This window comes from Vicia villosa, linkage group LG5, assembly GCF_029867415.1.
Source record: "Vicia villosa cultivar HV-30 ecotype Madison, WI linkage group LG5, Vvil1.0, whole genome shotgun sequence".
Classification (NCBI taxonomy): Eukaryota; Viridiplantae; Streptophyta; class Magnoliopsida; order Fabales; family Fabaceae; genus Vicia; species Vicia villosa.
Window position 1 is genome coordinate 168,741,898 of NC_081184.1, and position 21,305 is coordinate 168,763,202.

Sequence of the window (21,305 nt, forward strand, 5' to 3'; positions counted from 1 at the left end):
TTCACCCCTTGTCACAGGACCTTTTGGTTTGATTAAGTGTTTTAGATTCAAAAGATCAAGGTATTCAAGAGGTGTGCACTTCTTGTCACAGGATCACTTTGATTAATTAAAGAGTTTTGGTTCAAGAAAATCAAGGTATTCAAGAGGTGTGCACTTCTTGTCACTTGATTTCTCGATTTATTTAAGAAAGCATTTTATTGTTTGATTCAAAGGATCGAAGGTATTCAAGAGGTGTTCACCCCTTGTCACTTAATCACTTTGATTTAATTAATATATTTTGATTCAAAAGATCAAGGTATTCAAGAGGTGTTCACCCCTTGTCACATGATCTCTTGGTTTTATTAAAGTATTTTGATTCAAAGGATCAAGGTATTCAAGAGGTGTTCACTTCTTGTCACTTAATCACTTTGATTAATTAATGGATTTTAAAAAAAGTGTTAATCCAAAAGAATCGAGGTATTCAAGAGGTGTACACTTCTTGTCACTCGATCTTTCGGTATGGTTTAAAAAGAAAAAAGAGTTTTCAAAAAGAAGAAGCTCGACGTTGGATCGAGAAATTATTGAAATCGCCTTGGCGTTAGACCAAGGTTATTTATTGAAGGATTGAAATTAAACTAATGTTTTTTTGGTATTTTTAATATGGACAATAAAACTAATATATTTTTGATGTTTTGATATTAAAATAAAGTCTAATGAAATATTTTTGGGTTTTGTTTTAATATGAAAAATAAAATCTAAATAAAACATGTTTTTGTATTTTTATTATATTAGAAAATAAAACAAGTACTAATATAAAACTAAAGTGGAGAAAAAATAAAATGAAGAAAAAACATAAATGGGCTCAAAACAAAAAATAAAACATGGGGGGTGCATTAGAACATTGGTGGTAGTGATGTTAAAATGGATTGTGCTGTAGGGGTGAAATTAGCAAACTCGGGCCAAGGTGTTAGGCCCATTTGGACCTAAAATAAAAAACAATAAAACAAGGGCTTGGGCCGGACCGGTTCAGACACGGATCCGCCCTCCTCCTTATACAGACGGGTTGTAAACCACAAACCCTATCTTGTCTGTTTCTATTCACGATCTTCACACTCTCATCTCCTGCTCAATCTCAGTCCTCTCTCTCAATAACCTCGCGTGAACAAAGAACAACGCGACATATATATCTCTCGACCTCTCACGGTTCTCTCTCTGTTCTCAGCTCAGATTCCGACCAACAATCAAAAGGGATTCACATACACAACAAACAAACATCCAATATTTCAAGAATAACGCAAATAAAAAAATCCAGAATGCGAACAAGATTCAAGTAACGATTCAGACATTACAAGCTAACGGTTCATGATAGTTTTAGAGGAATCAAAAACAAATACCAACTCCGAACGTTCTCGGAGGTGACGAATCCACTCAGGTACAGTGTCCCTCGTTTCTACTGCTTCTTATGCTTCATCTCCTATTCTTGGTCTTTTGTGTTTGTTGACGTATGCTGGGAATTTCTGTCATTCGTTCTCGTTTGAAACCGAGGATTTGCGTGAGTGAGGGTGAGGTTTGGTTTAGGTACCGTTGTTGTGTTTACGGTTTGTGGGGAGATTGATGTGTTTGGTGATGAAGGTTTAGATAATGTGTATTTAAGGTTTCTGGGCAGAGGATTCTGTATGAGTTGGAGTGTATAGGTTTAGTGTTTTGTGGCAACGGTGGTGAGATTTGAAGGAGAGGTTTTGAGTTTCTGCAGAAAGTTTGAGAGTGATTCAGGGAGAAATTTTTGCAGAGTTTTTCTGGTGGATTTTCGTGACCCCCCTCCTTTTCTCTTATAGACACAATGCAATATGTTTTGGGGGGATGTTTGAAAACTTTGAACCCATCTGTGATATTGATTTTGTTGTTTTTTGTATGCAGGGATTTGTCCTACCATTTCTATGCAATGTTTGGAGTCTTGTGTTTGGCATGGCATGGGGGACCGGTATAGCAGGGATTTTGGACAGCAAGGGTGCAGGTTTTTGGGCGGCTTTGCAGGCTGGTGGAGAGGGAGCAGAATAGTGGAATTGCACAAATTTGCTATGGTTTGTCCGTAGTGTAAAAAGTGGAGGAAATGTCAAAGTAAAAGAAAACCTCCTGCAGTATGTTATGAAACGTGAAAGACATTCCACATGGGTCCCCACATAAAAATCCTCTTGACTCAAAAAAGTTTAAATTTAGATTTAATTTCATGGCTTGGACCACCAAATGACAATTGGGCCTTGAATCTTGAATTGTATATGGACTTCTCCTAAAAAGATAGAAATAAAACAGAAAAAACAAAGTGATAGCAAATCGATTTAAATTTTAATAAAAATTCAACTTAAAGTCTAAATTGAATTAAAATTAAAATTATAACAATCACAAAGATTAGTAAAAGGTGAACAAACAAACAAAAAACAACTTAACGATGAAAATCGAATAAAAATACATGTAATAAATGTAGTATATATTTTTTCGATTTTTTTTCAAAATGAGATGTAAATGGACGCACAAATGCTATACACATTTTTGTTGACTAAAAGTCAATTTTTGAATATGAATGTGGCATGCCTAAACGAACGAAATGCATAGGGCAAAAATTGGGGTGCTACAAGTAAAATAAAGTTGGTCATTATAATATAAAGATTGTTAATGCATTTTATAATTTAATGTTTGAAAATGGTTAATATTATGTATGTTAGTCATTTATTGTCAAATGTTGAGTTGAGGAGTTTTTTGGATCACTTTGATAAGATAAGCGGTTTTGTGGAATTTGTGGGTGATGAGAAACGCCATCTTGTTCAAAGGTTATGTCTTTAACTTTGATGAATGTTATAGTGCTATTGTACTCGTTTCTTGGAAGTGGTTTATATCAGTTAATGATTCTTTTACGGCTTGTAATTTTCATTACTGGAACGTTTTACCTATATCTTGTATAAAGGGGTAATTGTTTGCTTTGTGTATCCTTCTTGTGATTAATACCATTTCTTATTGAAAAAAAAAAGTATTTTATTGGTTAATGAAGTACATCAATTGGTAAATGTATTATAAGTAAAATAAGTGGTTAATATCATATAGTTGATGCAATTCTGAAATTGGTTAATGACACAATCTTATAATTGCGTTACAAAATAATATTTTTTATTTAAAAAAAAGTTTGAATTTTTTTTACTATCCACCGTATAAATATAATGAACATTGTGTGTGTATATGTAAATAGGGCTGGCAATGAACCAAACTAACTCGAAAATAGTTCAAAACTCGATTCGAAAATTAAATCGTTGAGCTAGGTTCATGAACCAAATGAGCTCAGTATGGGCTAAAAACTAAATTCGTTAGCTTGATGAGTTGAACTTGAACTATACATAGTTTGGCTCGTTAGGTTCATGAGTCAATTCGATTATATATGAGATAGATTATATTGTCTTTAAGAGTAGGTTTAAAGACTTGCTCTACATCTTAGTATCATATTTTATTTTAATCTAACGATTTTAATTGATTATTTATATTCTCAAGTGAGCAAAATATTTCTATAAATAATTATACAAATAAAATTAACATCGTATAAATTTCAATCTTATAACTTTTATTTTATTTCTATATTTTTATTTAAGAAATATTTTAAGTCTGTGAAATAAGCGAGTTGAACCTAACAAGATAAACCTAACGAGTTGAACTGAAATCTTCGTGAATTTCTAACAAGTCGAGTTTAAGCTGAAAAAAGTTCGTGATAAACTCGAACTCGAACTAAAATTCGGCCAATTCTTAACAAGTCAAGTTTGAACAAAAAAAAAGTTCGTCAAGAATTCAAACTCGAACTCGGTCAATTCTTAATGAGTCAAACTGAGCTGAGACGGATTCAACTCGATTCATTTCCAGCCCATGTAAATATTGATGTCACTTTTTTTAATGTCGACGTAGCATTGCTTCATAATAAATTAAGTTGTTAACTAATCAAATTTAAAAGGATAAAAAAACAAAATAAAGTTTAAATACGAATCAAAATGTTAAGTATTTTTTATAGAAAACTAAAAAAAAAAATTTAAAAATAGGGATACCAAAAATATATTTAGGCCAATAAACATGTCATTTATTTTTAAATAAAAAATAAATTTTAATATTAAATAATCGCACCTAATAAATTTCATCATTCTCATACATTAAATACGACTTTGTGAATCATGCATTTTATTTAGAAATAACACAACTACATCTACATCACCCCAATATATCGTACAAAAATTCTTCATTTATTAAATATATGACCCTTGATATCATGCAGAGTAGTAAGAAAATAAATGTTATATTACCTATGTTATTTTATAAGAAACAACTCATTTTTTAAGTTTATTAAATAATTAATATATTTAATCTATAAACAAATCAAATATATTGATTATTCAGTAAATTTAAAAAGAAAATAAAACAGAGAAATTGTATATTATAGAAATATAAAAGAGCCTTAATTTTTGTCATTATTACATTAATGTATTATGGAGTTATTATTTCTCAAATTACTAATAATTTTTTAATAAGAAAATAGAAGAATTTGGTGCATCTTGTATCAATGATTTGTTATTTTGATTAAATTTGTTGTTTAAAGAAGAAGAAATATATAAATTGAGATAAGGAATAAAATATTTTATACCAGCGAGATTCTGTTTGTAAATTGAACAGACACTAGTACAAAAAGATTAATATAATTTTAAAATTTACACCCAATATACTAAAAACGGGTGTAAATCAGAAATGCAATGGCAATTTTGTAAATAAAATGTTATTTTAAACATTATTAGGTGACAATATACACCCTATTTTCTAAAAACGGGTTTAAATTGAAAATATTATTATAATCAAATTTTAATTACTCCCTTTAAAAAAAAAATAGGTGTAAATTTATATGGAAAAAAATCATTTAATTTTATAACTCAAACTATATAGTCTATAGGTCGAAATTTATTAGATAAATAAAATACTTTAAACATTATACTAAAACTCTTTATTAGTTGAAACATTATACTTTAAATATAATAAAACACTTTCTCTATTTTCTATTCAACTCTTCCAGCAAACCCATTTTTCACTCTCTTTCAGCAAACCCATTTTTCACTCGCGCGCTGCTTCAGGCAATGGCAATTGTGATTTCGGGTTTCAGCTAAGTTTGATTTCCTTTCACTAAACCACATTCATTCGGTCGTAAGCTCTCTTCTCGCTCACTCGCTCACTCTCATTTCGCCGAAAAACAGTGACGTTCTCAGCGCGTTCTCTTCTCGCTCCCGTGTACGTTTTACACCCAGTCGCCGCCACCGTTTCTTTCAGCCTCCCCACCTCGTAAGCTTCTTCCATTCCCAAATTCGATGCATGTTTGTTCCATTTCAGGTTTCTAATAATTAACTGTGGTTTTGCATTTTCAGAAATCCATAGCGTGTTTCACCAATTTTTGGATTGTTGATTTTGACTGTGTTTGGTTAAAGCCATAGCGTGTTTCACCAATTTTTGGATTGTTGATTTTGACTGTGTTTGGTTAAAGCTCAAGTTTACTAATAATTGAAATTGATCATTCCCAGATTCATCGAAAGTCAAAACCCAAATCTCCTTAACTCATTTCACAACATTCACTCAATGTTCTCCTCTCACAAAAAACACTCTCACCCCATTAAACCCTAAACTGCGATTTCTCACCTCTCTCGCCTAACAATTCATCTGCAAAATTCTTAAATTTTTGATCACCGTCTCCATTTTTGACGGCTATCGAAAGAGGATTCTCTCACCATTGATGTCGATTTCACTATTATCGGAAGAGGATGATGTCGAAGTCAGTTCTTGCAACCGACAGTTGTTTTTCTTCTGGCAGCACAGTAATGATTCTGGCGGCGAAACTTCATCTACAAAATGATTTAGTGTTCAACCGTGGTGTTTTCTCTTTCACTGAAGGGTACAGATTTAGGGTTCGGTTGTGGTCTTCATCTTAGGTATGTCTCTTTATGTTCATGTATGGTGATTGATTCTGTTAAGTGGAATATCCGAGTTTCCGCGGGTACGAGACAAATGGATAACAAGTTTCAAGTAACAACCATGCATTGTATATATAAAATGAAGAAAAGAAAAATGAAAAAAATATTCTATTGTGGTTGAAATTTTGGAAAGAAATGGCTATGGCTTCTATGGCACTTTGTGTGAACTCAGTCAGCTTTCAGAATCGTCGTCGATATAACAGGTTACTCAAATTTCATTCATACTTTTTCATTTCTCTTCCAATTTTTTGGGTGCTTGTGATGATTAATCGATTAACAGTTTGTTTTTTTGCGATGTAGTGGAATGGTATGTGCGAGTTTCGGAAACAAAGAAGCAGCTACTTTGGGAGTGAAGGTTACAGAAGGTGAGGAGAAATTGCCAAAACTCGTTCTCTCTTCTCCGGCTGGTAGGTGCGTAATTCTATGCTTTTTTTGTGTTTGTTTTTTTGAAGTTAATGGTCAAGTAGAATTGATGTGTTGAATTTGTGCTTGATTGGTTGCAGTGAGGCTGAAATATACTTGTTTGGTGGTTGCATTACCTCTTAGAAAGTTCCTAGTGGCAAAGACCTTCTATTTGTTCGTCCTGATGCTGTTTTCAATAAGAAGAAACCAATAAGGTTCTTAGTTTTTATGAATTTTCTATTTTTTACTATGAAACACAGACTAGACTCTTTTGATTAGTTATTTTAATGAACAGTGGAGGAATTCCACATTGCTTTCTGGAGTTTGGTCCTGGTGCAATTCAACAGGTATCTTCCTTTATTCAATGCTTGTGTCTTGTAGTTTATGTTATTTTGTTTTTTAAGGTTGCATGTGTCAATTCAAATACAAGAATCTTCGATGGCTAATTGGTTTTGGAGTAACTGCTTAAATGTTGGTTTATGTAGCTTAGTGAAAATAGAAATGGCAACTTCGGTGCTTCCATTATTTGAAATTCCTAGTTTGTGTGATAACTTGTTAAAACATATGCTTGGTTGTATTCTTTACAGCCACTTTTCCATTCTTAATTAGAATAAATGTTGGCATTGCTTGCACCTGAAATGCACTTGCCACCTCCTGTTTCCATTAAATGTCATTTAATATTAATAAAAATGTTGCATATAAATATATAAATAAAAATTAAGATAATTAAAAGAAATTACTATACCATTAACTCATCCACATCAATCTTAATGAACTCAACATCTTTGTATTTTGCAGCAAATTCTTTGATAACTGAATTCATGTGTTTGCATGGTCCACACCATGCAGCCGCGAAGTCGATCACCATCTTTAAAGAAATAAGAAAAAAATATTAAACCATTTTATTAAATACAAGAATTTCAGCCCAAAAATAAGAAAATTATAGAAAAGATGATTTTAAAAACTTAATTATTACCAGCTTGTTTGTTTGTTTGGAAGCCTCAAAGTGAGCCTTCCATTTAGCACTGGAATGGAAGGTGAGGATGGTAGATGGGTGTGATGATCTCTCAGCAACAACAGACTCTATATTGGAAATGTTGGATCCCATATTAATGAAACAATTTGTGTAGGAATTGTTGTTGTTGTTTTTGTTATGAGTGAATTTTGTGAGGAACTTATATAGAGTGACAATGTATTTATATATGAAAACTATGATATTCTAATGAAGAGAAAAAGGGAAATTGAAGAAAGAGTTTGCGAGGAATTTGGATTGGACTGTTGGTGATTCTGAGAATGTGGAAGGAAATCCCGTTGTAACTTTAGAACTGAAGGATAATTCTTATAGTCGTGCTATATGGGATTTCAGCTTTCATGCTTTATACAAGGATAATTTTTAAGATAATTTTATTGCATATACTTTTCTCTTAAACTTGTGAAAGTAATCATTTTGTCATTACTTTTTGCATTGATCGTGTTTTGTAGAAGCTTAAACCATAATAAGCTCACAGGGCCTATCCCAAGAGAACTTACTCATCTTAAAAATCTCAAAATTCTGTGAGTATATTTCAATGTTTTTTTCTTCTCTTTTTCATGTTCTAGAATGGAAAAATCCAAGTTCAATTTGTGTACCTTCAACTTTCTCTTGTTGCCGTTGTTGATTGTTCTTGGGTTCTATATACAACTTACTAATATATATCTAAGTAATTAGTCGGTAAAAAAATCAAAGTAATTACTATAGTTGAAATATTTAATATGTTAGTGAAAACAGTATTACATGATTAAACTATTTACTTGCCCAAGGAATGAAAATTCTATTTAGTCAAATATATATAATTGTGTTTTTAATTAAATTATTTCAAATAACTACTGGAAGACTGAAACTAGATAAGTTTAAGATACACTCTCACTTATGGCCAATATCCACGTTTAAGATACACTCTCACTTATGGCCAATATCCACGGAGAACTCAACTGAACCCCATTCACATCAATATGAAACTGCATGAGAATATGGCAGTTTTTAGTGAGTGAATGGAATAAAATAACTAACAATTTGCCCACTACATTGATCATACATGTGTGCATAGTGTAGTTAAAAGCAAAGTATGACAAGAAATGAAAAAGGTGAGTTTGTGTTTGTTTGTGTTTATGGATTATTTGCACAGGTACATTAGAAAGGATATCTCGGCAGTCTCTTCTCATAGATATTGGAGTCAATCAACACAAGAGCCAGTCTCCTTGTTGGACCAAAGAGATTAATTTGTTGTGTATTAATTAACACTGAATATATTGCAGGCTCTGAGTGAGAAAGGCTATGAACTTGTTTCCGGTGGGATTGAAAATCATCTAGTTTTGGTGAATCTGAAAATCATATAGGCTCTTAAAGAGGCTTTTGAGGTCTTTTGCAACAAAGGTGTTGCTGTAAACTCTAGTGCAGAACTTCTTGCCACTTTTTGTGATAACATTCTCAACAAAGGATGTTTTCATTATTTTATGGACTTTGGCAGTACATGTTCAACAAGTTAGAGCTTCATGTACTCATTTTAGGGATTGACAAGGCTGGCAAAACGGTAAAACAGTTTTTAACCTCGTAGTTTTTAAGAAATTAGAGGTTTGTTGTGTGGCTCTGAATTGCTATATAATGAATAATTTTGTAGACTTTGCTTGAGAAGATGAAGTCGGTGTACACGAATGTAGAAGGTCTTCCTCCGGATCGATTTGTGGAAAGCAATTGCTTCTCCAGGACGTGGTATTTTGGCCATGGATGAATCCAATGCTACATGTGGAAAGCGGTTGGATTCAATTGGACTAGAGAACACCGAAGCTAACCGTCAAGTATGGCGTAAAATTATATATGAAGAAAGTGTTATGACTTGGTTAAAATATAATTTTTATGTGTATGATTTTATAGTACTTGAAATATTATGAATGGACATGATTTTGTATACTTTTTGGTTAATATTAAAAATATTTTGACTTAGTTAAAATATGATTTTTATGTGTGTGATTTTATAGTATTTGCAATATTATGACTGAAAATGAAATATAACTAAATGGTGTATATGAAATAGGGTGTAAATAGATTTAAATATAATATAATTGTTCATTCATAAAAGGCGTATTTACACTCGATTTTTATTAAAATAGGGTGTAATTAAGAACGTATCTACACCCGATTTTAATTAAAACAGGGTGTAATTAAAACGTAATTACGCCCAATTACACCCGATTTTAATTAAAACAGGGTGTAATTAAAACGTAATTACGCCCAATTTTTACTAAAACAGGGTGTAATTAAAAACGTAATTATGTTCAATTACACCCAATTTTTATTAAAATAGACTGTAATTAAAAACGTAATTATGCCCAATTACACCCGATTTTTATTAAAACAAGGTGTAATTAAAAACGTAATTACACCCGATTTTTATTAAAATAGGGTGTAATTAAAAACGTAATTACGCCAAATTACACCCAATTTTTGTTAAAAATAATGGGTGTAAAAGCGTTAGACATTTCTCACCCTGTGGATATACACCCGATTTTTATTAAAAATAATGGGTGTAAATTTAATTAAAAACGGGTGTAAATTAACATTTTTGTACTAGTGAGAGAGTTTTTCTATAAATTTTTTAGTTAAATTATAGTATATAGATCATGACAAAAAGTTTTATCTTTATTTTAGTTTATATACTTTATTTTCTAGTAATAATAAATTATGGAACAAACTGCTGGTGCCATATAGCACTTCTTTTGAAAATTAATTTTATAAAATTTGGTAATATTTAAGTATTTTATGGACTAATTATATACTACAACATAAACCATAAACTATTTATCAATTCCATTGATTACTACTTTGAACTTTGACGACGAGAAAAATCATCATTATAAACTATTTGTTTGATATTTCATTTGTCTTCAACTATTTTTTTAATTTCTATTTTTTTTTCTTTTTTTTTCTTCTTGTTTTGACACAAATGAATCTTCTAACAATAACTCTACAAATGCGGTTTTGTTGCTGGTAAAAGAAAAGAGGAAGAATCCCAACTAGAAGAAAAAAAATAAAGCAAGTAACACTTGTTTGAGATTAAAATCTTAGGTAAACATGATTGTGTTCCCATTCCGCTTTCAAAAATGTTGTTTTTATATTATACTTATCTAGACGATATAGAATTTTAAGGTCTTACGATTCTGGCTATATATAGGACACACATTTGCTTTAGAAATATCATCATTTTATAATTGTATCTTTGTAAAAATATAGTTTCTGTTGGGTCATGTTGGTATTGTTGCTACATTAGTTTAAATAATATGTTCAAATTTCTTTTAGTTATTTCTTGGCTTAACTTATGTTAACATTTATATACTTTACTTTATGTTTAATCATGTTTGAGTACTCCTTTATAGTCGCTTATAGAATTTATTTTATTCTTTATTGTTATAGATAAAAAGTTTTTAATTTAATACTATCATCGTATTTAGTTCTTGTAAATATAAAATTACATAATCTCATATAACTAAATGTGAAGTTTGATTATCTTACCTATAAGGTTGAATAGGAAGGTTAAAATATGAAATAGTTTTAATTCTCTTTAAATGAATTTAAGACACGAGGTTAAAGGTAGTGTAATGTCAGTGTAAACTAATTTTACACCATTATCCAATAGAATTATAACATTCGACCATGTCATATCAGTATTTTTAAATTAACAGTCTAACTTGATTAAATACACACGTCTGATTGATTTACGGTGTAAAATCAGTGCATACTTTTTTTTTCTATAAGCTAACAATGAAAATAGAGGAGCTATTAAAGTATGTTTTCTTATTTTGAAAATAGACTTAGATTACAAAATGAATGTCACTAGTTTAATAATTTATATTCATAGCAATAAAAAATGTTTGATAATATTAGTATATCAATTTAAAAAGCCAAAATCTTAACACTCTCTTATTATTATTTCCAGAAAAAATCAATCCACCTGTTTTTTTTGGTTTATCATTGGGATTAATATTTGATATGAGCTTATTGTCACCAGAATCCAAATGAAGGACTCTTGGAGATGGTTAGGTTCTGTCATTTATGTTGCAATTTGTGATTATATTTCAAAAGTTTTAATAATTTTGATAAATATGAGGAAATATTTTTTTTTTAATTATTATTCATTTTATTTATGATGTGTAACCGATTGACTTGACTTAGTCAATCCTTGACTCATTTTTCCTCTCTCTCTTTCTCTCTCTCTCTCTCTCCCATATATAATAACTCCCTTATTTTTATATCAGATGAAAAGAACATGACCAAGTTTCTTTTTCCTTCTATCCTTTATTTTTTCCTGGTTTCATCTCCCGGTCAATATTTTTCTTGTTGTTCTGATTCCTCAGAGTCTTATTAAGAATCTGAGAAGAGCCTGTTGAATCCTGGGGGATTTGCGCTTATGAGGCGGATAAATCCTTAAGGACAGTGTACTTACACGCCTCAGGTTTATGTAATGACTTATTATTTTGCAGGTTCAATGGTTCTTATTCTGAGAAGAGATGATCGAGTTATAGTGGTGGTTAAATTTCTTCAACAATCTTAAGGATTTATTTTTGCTAGTAGTAAAAACGATGGTATAAGGTTTGGAAGGGATTTTGTTTCGTGAGAGAAAAAGATGATAGCATAATAGAAAATTCTATAACATTTGACTCTGTGAAATCCAAGTAAGTTTTTCTTCTACGATAATATTTTTGTTTTTGCTTATGAATTGTGCAAAAGAAAAATAAAATATTTATTATATAAAAATTAATTAAATAAAGTTAAAAACGAATTAATTAACTTGTGGTTATTTTTATATGTCATAGATCATGAAAATATATAATGAAATCTTGTGATATAAACTTAGAATGATTCACCTAATTTTATTGTTGATGAGTATCGTACGTGTTCTTTAGCATTATTATTTTTAACATAAATCTTTATCATTATTGTTTAATTATTATATTAATCAAATAATAAGAGGAGTTAATAATAAAAAAAAAAACATATTGTTTATATTCGGGGTAGAGGATATAAGAAACTCCAGGGCCATGTAGAGTTGCTGCGTAGGGATTAGAAGCTTTAATTTTGTTGTTGTTGGTTTTGGTACTTTGATTGTTGCGTGAACTGTCTGGATCCTGTTGGATCGACTGTACTTTCATTGTTTTTATGGAATAAAAAATATCTATTCTCCAAAAAAAAAAAAAAAACATATGCAAAATTCATATTTAATTGAAATTAATTACATCATTTTTTTGTGATCAACATAATTATTTATTATTTTGTAGGAAAAAGATTAATCATTTCAAGAAGATGGAATCAAGTTGCATGGGTGGACATAATATACAACAATCTTAAGGATTTATCATTTGTCATGGTTGATGTTGATAAACCAATTCAGGTTCTATATATTATTCAAACTTATGTTATATTGTCATGATTTTTTCCCAATAATTGCTAAAGAATGGTTGTGATTGTGATTCTAAAGATTTTAATGTTATTTGTCACTAGTAATATAATATGTGAAAATAATTTTGTTCATGTTAGTATATAATGATATTTGAAAACTATCCTTGTTTAAGTTTTTGTTTGACATTTTGTTTTACGTAAAAGTATGCTATTATTTATGTTGTTTTATAATTTGCTAGACAAATGATAGAAATACTAAAATTATGATTAACAGAATTTTCTTTTGATGAGAAAACAAAATGAATTCTTTTTATTTGGATTAAAAAAAATTTCTACATCATTGGAATGAATTATATATGGTTTTGTTTATTTTTCTAATATTCATTGTTATTGTTATATAATATGTTATCTTTATTGAGAAAGAAATGAAAAGTGTTATTGATGTATATATAATTAAAATTTTATTTTATTGCTGTTATAAGTCTTTGTTATCTAAATTTTTTGATATTATTTTTTAAATATTAATATAAATTATTATATTCATTATTGCATTAATATTATGCTATCACATGAAAATAATGTTTTTATATAATAAAAGTAAGTAAATAAATTCTCCTTTGACTAGTTTATATTACCGTTAGAAACAGACAGTTAGAAACATATTGTAGGATATTATTGCCATTATTCCTACATTAGATACATATTGATGGTGAATTAATGTCTTTCTAATATATAATTAATTTAATTTCTATGAATTAGTGAATAAATTAAATATTTATTAAATTTATTTTGTGATATTAGAAACACAATTATTGATAAATAAATGAAGATTATGAAATGTAGATTTAATTTTTTTTAATCTATTTAAATAAACTTATATAGTTAAAATCATATATCTAAATTAAAATAAAATAAAAAATACAAAGAATGACTGTGAATCTGATTTTCATACCTATATTATAATGCTCGTGTGTTAAATATGTGTGTCATAAATTGTTTCCTATTTGAATTCCAACACATTATATTATTAATATTTTTTTTTAACTATGTCTATAAATTAAATACGTTGTGTATTTCATTTAATTTTACAAGAATAGTGAATATTTATAATTAAATAAAAAATTTATTTTGTGAATATAATAATGTTTATTGAAATTGTGTTGAGATTGGATAATTTTGTTAGAGTATCAAAAGTGGCACATCTCTAAAATTATGGACGCGTGTTTATTTCTATTTGTAATTTGTAACTTAATAGATATGAACTATCTATTTATATGGAGTTTTGTGCTAGGTTTATATATGAAGAATTATTTGTGATATTGAAATTAATTTAGATGTTAATGATAATACATTTATTAACTTAATGTATTTTAGTAGTTTTGAATCAAGTATTAACTTTCATTGATATTAATTAAATATAAATTAATTAATATTATTTAATCTTAATAATGAATTGTGTTAAAAGTGTAGAATTGTGATATACTTTTGGTTTTGTCCAAAATATATTTTATTGTGGGGTATATAATATTAGGAGACTTTTATTTGACGTGATTATGCAAGTATGAATAACAAAATGGAAATATTTTATTTCATTATCAAATAGTATTATTTAATTATTTTATTGAGTGATTAAATTATTTTTGAATATATGATATGAATGAGAAAAACAAATGAAACAAAACGTGATTATTATTATTGATACATTTTTGAAAAGTTTATAAGATATAATAATTATAGAAACTTGAGATAATATTGTTCTCAATGTGGGGAAAAAAATTTGTATTGTTTATTATTTATTATTTATTGAGTATTGTGAAAAATATACATATGGTGAGTTTTAATCACATGATATATGATATATTTTAAGTGATAATTGTGACAATTCTTATAGTGTGGATGATCCAATGTATTACAATAATACATTGATGTTAATATATGATTTAAATAAGAATAAAACTAAATGTGAAACTATTTTTCATTGTGGGGGTGTTGTCATTTGAAAAACATTCAAGCACACCTTTATAGTAAAATCTTAAATAGATTTATGTTTATTTTTATAGAGAAATAACGATGTCGCTTATAAGTCATATAAGCAGACCTGTGTAAATTTAATTATGGGGACCAAGTTTAATATTAAAACTTGAGTAATATTTGAGATTCATTGACTTAGAGACGTCTTAGTCAATATTTTTTAGGAAGAAAAATTGTGACTTCCTCCTTTGTGATTAAAGTAGCTACTGAATAATGAGGTAATACCCTCTATTTATATGAAGTCAGATGATAGTTGATCCTTTGACAAATCCCTAGGATGAAATAAATTTGTAACACATCGGAAGGAAATTGGACTTAAGCCAATTGAAACTAACAAGTGATGGGAACCCAACCTTTGTGACTGGAGATCCCATGAAAAAGGTTCATATGGGTAAGAACAAGTCAATTGTTAGTTCTGCTAGCACCAAAAATTATACAATTAATTTTTGCTTGTGTCCTTTTTCTATGGTGTAAGTGAGAAAGTGCTAGACACTGCATTATTGAGAGGATAAGTTTATATAACTTTTAATGAATTTCATATCCTTTATTGGTGGCGTATGATTTGCAGCATACACTTGATGAAATCACCTATATGAGTGTTGAGTGGGGCCGCTTGTATGAGATCTTGGCGAAATCTCTAGAGCACTCATGAAAATAACCAGGCACGCGCATGGCCTATTAGCGCACCACAGCGTCAACAACAAGAATTGTGGGGGTGTGATGTGGGTGGTAGACCTCTAACATACGTAAAGTGTTTTTGGTTCATATAGCTTGCTACACCAACTTCACTGTATGTTAAGTACTATCATTCTAGGACTAGTTCATATAGCTTGCTACACTAGTTTGATGCATCACACTCATGATGTTAATCCAGGAAATTACTTTTTAATTTTCTTTTGAACTTTTGAAATATGTGGGGGATTGTTGCAATTTGTGATTATATTTCAAAAGTTTTAATAATTTTGATAAATATGAGGAAATATTTTTTTTAATTATTATTCATTTTATTTATGATGTGTAACCGATTGACTTGACTTAGTCAATCCTTGACTCATTTTTCCTCTCTCTCTTTCTCTCTCTCTCTCTCTCTCTCTCTCTCCCATATATAATAACTCCCTTATTTTTATATCAGATGAAAAGAACATGACCAAGTTTCTTTTTCCTTCTATCCTTTATTTTTTCCTGGTTTCATCTCCCGGTCAATATTTTTCTTGTTGTTCTGATTCCTCAGAGTCTTATTAAGAATCTGAGAAGAGCCTATTGAATCCTGGGGGATTTGCGCTTATGAGGCGGATAAATCCTTAAGGACAGTGTACTTACACGCCTCAGGTTTATGTAATGACTTATTATTTTGCAGGTTCAATGGTTCTTATTCTGAGAAGAGATGATCGAGTTATAGTGGTGGTTAAATTTCTTCAACAATTTATATATTTATATTCACCACATTCTTATCCAATGTGGAACTTTTTTTCACATATTCACACTTGCATTATTATTCTAACACTGTTCTCCCTTACACAGCAGTACGCTAGAGACTTCCACCACCGCATCAAGAATAGAGAGTTCCACCACCGCATCAAGAATCGATCATCGTAATTTTACGTAATTTTGTTGTTTATGATCTGGAAGAAAACACGTGATTATATTGTTGGAGAATTTCCAAAATATTTAATTGATAAATGATGATGATTAAATTTGTTCGATGAAATTTTGAATCACAAATGTTGTGTTGGTGTAGTGGGTTTGACTTTGAATGAATACTCAAAGTGCGGTGGCTTCAACAACCTAAATAAACGAAATTTAAAAGTGAATTTACAAATTTTAACAAGTGAATTTATAAGAGTTTTAACAAAGAGAATTACATGCGAATAAACTTGTTTTTATGATATAGAATCATATACTCATAAGAGTTTAAGACTTAAACATTATTATGATCCATGTTTGCTCTCACTTGGTCCTTCATTGCCATTATATAACAATCTCATAACATTACTACCACTATATTTGGTATATAGAGGACAGATTCCACATTCTTTCACAATGATGTTCGAAGTAGAACTTGAGAGATGCCGAATATCTTCTTGAATCTCTAAAATGAAGTTGTAGGCATGAAAGAGCTCATTGCCAATGCTTGCTAAGTCCAATTGATATTTCCATAGAAATGTTTGATCTTCGATGAAATACCGGCTTCGATCCTTCCAGTAGATATCGAGTTTTAGGCCTTGGTATGGAAGATATCGTGTTTCGCCATTGGATTCAAATGTTAGTCTGTATACAAAGCTAGTACTTCTTGTTTCGGTGTCTTCAATATTTGCGCGTCGAAAAACGACACAAAGAGCAAATCCAACAAGCCTGTTATAGCCCCACAAATAAGGAGAATCTTTTTTCATTGTTACTGAGTTTCCCTTGCAACTGTAAGGTAACCAGCTAGGAACTGCGCTTCCTGAAAAACTGAAGAACACTATCCTATATGCATCATCAGAGATCTTATGCCATGCTACTTCACCGATGTTTTTCGAAAAAGTTTCATCTAGTTTTTGACTATTGGTGAAATGAAATTTGAAGGTACCTTCTTTGGAAGTAGATAGGAGTTTCACCTTTGAATTTGGCTCCAGTGTCTTAATGGATTGGCAATCAAACGCGGAGAACTGGTTTAGACGTGGCGGAAGATTTGGGATACATTCAAGCCATTTGCAATCACTTATGTCAAGTGATTCCAAATTCGAGAGATGAGACATGCTTTCGGGAAGGTTCATAATACCGCTTTCTTGCAACGAAAGTTTCGTCAATGATGACAAGCAACCAATGTCATTTGGGATTTTTGTTAATCTGCAACAACCGGAACAATCAAGAACGGATAGACGATTTAGTTTGACAATGCTGTTTGGAAGTGACACCAGATTACTACAAAGATTCAGGCGCAAGGTTTGCAACCCAACCAAATACTCGAATGACGAAGGCAAATTTTGAATTGCTGTTTTTGTTAAGTTAATAAGAGTGAAACTTTCGGCTGGCTCTAAGATCTCTGGAAAGGTCCTAAGCATTGTGCAACCGTGCAAGTCGAGTTTCGTCAACTTCAGTTTGAAAATGCTGCTTGGAAAAGTTTTAAGTGATTCACAGTCGGTGAGGTCTAATTTGACGAGTTTGCTGAGATTTCCAATGGAAGACGGAATAGTCATGAGCCTTGAACACCTTTTCAAGCTCAATTCTTCTAGCCGGATCAAATGGTTCAAGGATGAAGGTAGTTCTCTTATTGCTGTTTTGTCTAAGACGAGCACGGTTAGATTTTCCATGCTCTTCTTGATTTCAGGTAACTCTTCCAAATTTAAACATCCGCCGAGATAAAGTCTTCTTAGAAAACTCAGATTGAAAACTTCAGGTGGTAGGAATGTTAAGGACTCGCATTTAGAAATATCTAACCAACAAAGTTGATTGATACTTGAAAATAATGAGGGCATTGTGTCTATCTTCACTTTCATGTTTAGCAAGCAGATATTGTCCAATGGTTCTTCGTTTTTGTATACGTCTGCATTATCAACGGGACGAAAAGCTCTTGAAGAGTATTCACCAATCTCATAACCCCCGGCGTCTTTCTTTGGTTCATGTTCATCGCTAAGTCCATAAACATTTATCGCTTCAAAGTCCCAAAGTCCATAAAAACGCGAACAACTGTTTGATTGAACTGCCTCAGTTCTACTACTGCTGATTACAAGTGTTTCAAGGTTGACACAACCATGGAGAACAACTAATCCTGATGATTTCGATAGAATATTGCTAGGAAGATTCAAACTCCTGAGTTCGATACAACCGTTTATGCATAAACAGTTCAGGTTGTCGAGGAAGCCTGAGGAGTGAACTTGTACCAAACTTGCACAATGACTCAGAATTATTTCTTCAATATTTGGTGACAAGTAGAGGTCTGGAACTTCTATCAGCTTCTGAGAAAAACTAAGGTTAAGCCTTTTCAAATTCGGCAAATCCTGTAACAAAAAACTAAATGATTAACAACTTTAATGAACTCGAGCATGTTAATTGAAAAGGCACGCAACGTAAAGCTTGAAATGAAATACCTGATCCCCGTCCCAAAGTTTTTCAAGACGGCTATGAGGCATATCAAGTGTAACAAGATTTTCTGGACAAAAATCTAGCGGCAAAGATCTTTGAGGGAAACCATCCCAACGAAGAAATTTTAAATTATCCGGAAGACTCTTCAGAACCGTACGAATGATCACATTTGATTCTTTCCGAAATGCAGAAGGATTATAGAATTGGATCATTCTAAGATTATGCATTTCTTTGAAAGTTTCAGCATGTGGTTCAACTTTCTTTATCTTGCATAAGTCAAGGAATATACACTGAATTGCATCTGTCCCCTAACAATAAACAAGAGAAAAGTAAATTTACGAAATCGAGTGAGTTATCAAGTGAGGTTCGAAGGTAAAGATTAAAAAACATACCCTATTGTTTCTCAAAATAGTATAAATATCATCGGCCATCCATAACCGACTTCGTTTTCCAGGATTATCAACGCATTGTTGTCGAACAATTTTTTGTCCCATTTCCTGTACTAGATCATGCATCACAATTCTACCTTCTAAATTTGATATAAGGCATCTATCTTTGAGAACATCCATTCCGTATTGGGCAGAAAAACCACAACAATCCAATGTTTGCGCTACAACATTCACCAAATGTCCTCTATAAAAGCAAGCTATGTCAAGAAATATATCCTTCTGTTCATCGTCAAGTCCGTCATAACTTAACTTCAACACATTGAAAGCTGTAACATCAGTTTGCTTCTCGAGCTTTTTCAACGCGCTTTCCCATATCTCCTTTACTTTATCATGAAGCAATAAGCCAAAAATTTTGAGAACTAATGGAACCCCTTTAGCATAATGTAATACCTTTTCTGATAAGCCCTCATAAGTTTCTTTTGGATGGTTTTGTTTAAAAGCACTTAAACAGAAAAGTTGTAGGGAGTCTTGAAAATCCATCTCCTTTACATGATATATATAATCAACAACATTGTGAAGCACTTGCTTGTCTCTACTAGTCACAATGATTCTACTCCCTTGGCCGAATTTACTGTGTCGAATTAAGCCTAGAATTTGACCACAATCACTCACATCATCGAGAATAAAGAGAACCTTTGCTCGTTCAAGCCTTCGTTCAGACGAAAAACTGGATCGAGAAGAAGTCGCGTCTTTATCATCTAGAAGTTGTGATAAGCATTTTCTTTTTACTTGGTCTATTCCAAGTCTTTCTACTTCTTCTTTAAAATTTAGAACAATGCTTCCAGAACTGAAATCAGTTCTAAGTTTGCGGTAAATTGTACTAACAATTGTTGATTTGCCTATCCCTCCCATGCCCCATATTCCTATGATACGAACAGATGGCGACTCGAGGAGCAACAAAGATTGAATTTGTTGAATGTGCTTTTCAATTCCAATCATTCTTTGATGATCACTTAAGGAACAATCTTTTAGTTTGTTCAAAACATCTTTTGCAATCTCTTCAACAAGTTCACTTTCATGGCTGGAAAATGATGCAAAAAAACTGAAGCATTAGTCCTCTCTCCGTATAAACTAACAGATTAATACCTGATGCATCTAATCAAATTATGTGCACAAATATTTTACAATATTAAATTCAACCGCCATGAATAGTGAGTCAAAGGAAAAATATTGAATATATAATATTATCGAGGGCATGTAAATAAATTTGTGACCTGAAGTTTTTGGAATGCATGCCAGAAAGATCAGCAATTTTTCTTAGAGCAGTCCGCCATGCCTCAACTTTGTCAGCAGGTTGTTTTTCATGTTTAGCAAAATCGTCTGCATAACTCTTTCTCTGATGCCTAACATCTGATGGATCCACCTTATAGAAAACAGGTATAATTTCCCTACCATATTTCTTCCTACATTCAAGTATCATTGTGAGTTCTTCCAAACACCAAGTGGAAGAAGCATAATGTTCCGACAAAATGACCACATAAATATCTGATTCTTCTATTGCTTTCAGCAGTGCTGGAGAAATCTCTTCTCCCCTGCCAAGCTTATAGTCTATGAATGTTTCAATATTTTTTCTATACAACTCTTTGTAAAGATGACTAGTGAAGTTTTCACGAGTGTCCTCTCCTCTGAAGCTGAGGAACACATCATACTTTGAAGTTGTTGGATGAGACATAATTATCAATAGCACAAATTTTGATCAACCTTGTTGCCTTTGTGCCTTTTGCCTTTGGTATGAAAATTTATATAGATTGATCTTTCATAGCAGATTGAAACTTCCATGTTTTTTTCTGTCTTATTGGCTATCTATGTCATCTCTTGAATACTTAAGAGTCATACTACACACACCTACCATTAGAGACAAACAAACATAAAATTCTTAATTCACAACTCGTATTTATTTTATTGCAAAAACCATGT

General features: G+C 31.0%; 1 protein-coding gene and 1 pseudogene across 1 annotated transcript; one reads left to right on the forward strand and one right to left on the reverse strand.

Moving 5' to 3' along the window:
• Positions 1-6,146: 6,146 nt before the first annotated feature.
• On the forward strand, positions 6,147-7,810 carry LOC131605985 (putative glucose-6-phosphate 1-epimerase; annotated as a pseudogene).
• Positions 7,811-16,666: 8,856 nt separating this feature from the next.
• On the reverse strand, positions 16,667-21,239 carry LOC131603816 (disease resistance protein RPV1-like). The gene is made up of 4 exons (XM_058876250.1): positions 20,603-21,239; positions 19,332-20,409; positions 18,945-19,247; positions 16,667-18,854 (listed from the first exon to the last, which is right to left on the reverse strand). Exons 1-4 carry the CDS (start codon positions 21,058-21,060, stop codon positions 16,803-16,805), a joined length of 3,891 nt encoding a protein of 1,296 aa, XP_058732233.1. The 5' UTR covers positions 21,061-21,239; the 3' UTR covers positions 16,667-16,802.
• Between the last annotated feature and the right edge of the window lie 66 nt (positions 21,240-21,305).

Excerpts from the sequence above, each read along its gene's own strand:
- LOC131603816 (XM_058876250.1), bottom strand. The coding sequence starts at position 21,060 with ATGTCTCATCCAACAACTTCAAAGTATGATGTGTTCCTCAGCTTCAGA. Across the intron at positions 19,248-19,331 it reads CTATTTTGAGAAACAATAGG|GGGACAGATGCAATTCAGTG; the intron begins GTATGTTTTTTA and ends GTTTATTGTTAG. Across the intron at positions 18,855-18,944 it reads AACTTTGGGACGGGGATCAG|GATTTGCCGAATTTGAAAAG; the intron begins GTATTTCATTTC and ends TTTTTGTTACAG.